Source organism: Pygoscelis adeliae, unplaced genomic scaffold (genome assembly GCF_000699105.1).
Source record: "Pygoscelis adeliae isolate BGI_AS28 unplaced genomic scaffold, ASM69910v1 Scaffold407, whole genome shotgun sequence".
Lineage (NCBI taxonomy): Eukaryota > Metazoa > Chordata > Aves > Sphenisciformes > Spheniscidae > Pygoscelis > Pygoscelis adeliae.
This window is the reverse complement of record NW_008825251.1, coordinates 811,155-811,747: the sequence shown is the minus strand read 5'-3', so window position 1 is coordinate 811,747 and position 593 is coordinate 811,155. Positions and strand designations below refer to the sequence as shown.

Sequence of the window (593 nt, the reverse complement as noted above, 5' to 3'; positions counted from 1 at the left end):
GGGGGACGCCGCCCTCCCCCGCCGCAGCCCAGCAGCAAGCTCATGGTCCTGCACCCATGGCTGTCTCAAGATGGTGTTGAGATCCCCTTAGCAGAGTATTTCGGGCCACGGAGGCTGCCATCCTTGCACAGCGCCGGCCGGGGCACCCTGCCAGGTGTGCAGGGTGCTCCCTGAGATGGGACATGGGGACACTGAGGTCCCCCACAGCCCCACTCTGCCCATGAGCAGCACGGGCGAAACGCTCCCGGCCGTACGCGGTGATTTGGGATGCCAGGACTGACCACCCATCCTGGTCCCCCAGTGGGTGCTGGGGGCCGGCAGCCCCCGGCGAGCACCCCCAAGCTGCACTCACCTGGCAGCATCATCCTCAGGGCCCTCCCCATCCACCTCGAGGGTGCTGGTGACGTAGACGGACATGCTGGGGTGCTCGATGAGCAGGTCCTCCATGGGGCTGCTCCCCACGCCGCCGGGGCTGGGCCCCTCTGCAGTAAAACAGGGGGGAGGGGTGACAAACCAACTCTCGTCCATCAAGCAGGGACTGGCCGGAGCCGGGGAAACACCCCGCAGCGGCCGAGGCACGGGGGTGCGTGGGG

At 68.3% G+C, this 593-nt stretch overlaps 1 protein-coding gene across 1 annotated transcript in view; it reads right to left on the bottom strand.

The window, feature by feature from the left end:
- Nucleotides 1-348: 348 nt before the first annotated feature.
- The window catches only part of TP53INP2 (tumor protein p53 inducible nuclear protein 2), a 4,145-nt gene continuing 3,900 nt past the window's right edge, over nt 349-593 (bottom strand). The window contains exon 2 of the mRNA XM_009329333.1: nt 349-482. Within this exon, the coding sequence (XP_009327608.1) occupies nt 349-482 (134 nt within the window). The remainder of the gene's footprint in view (nt 483-593) is intronic.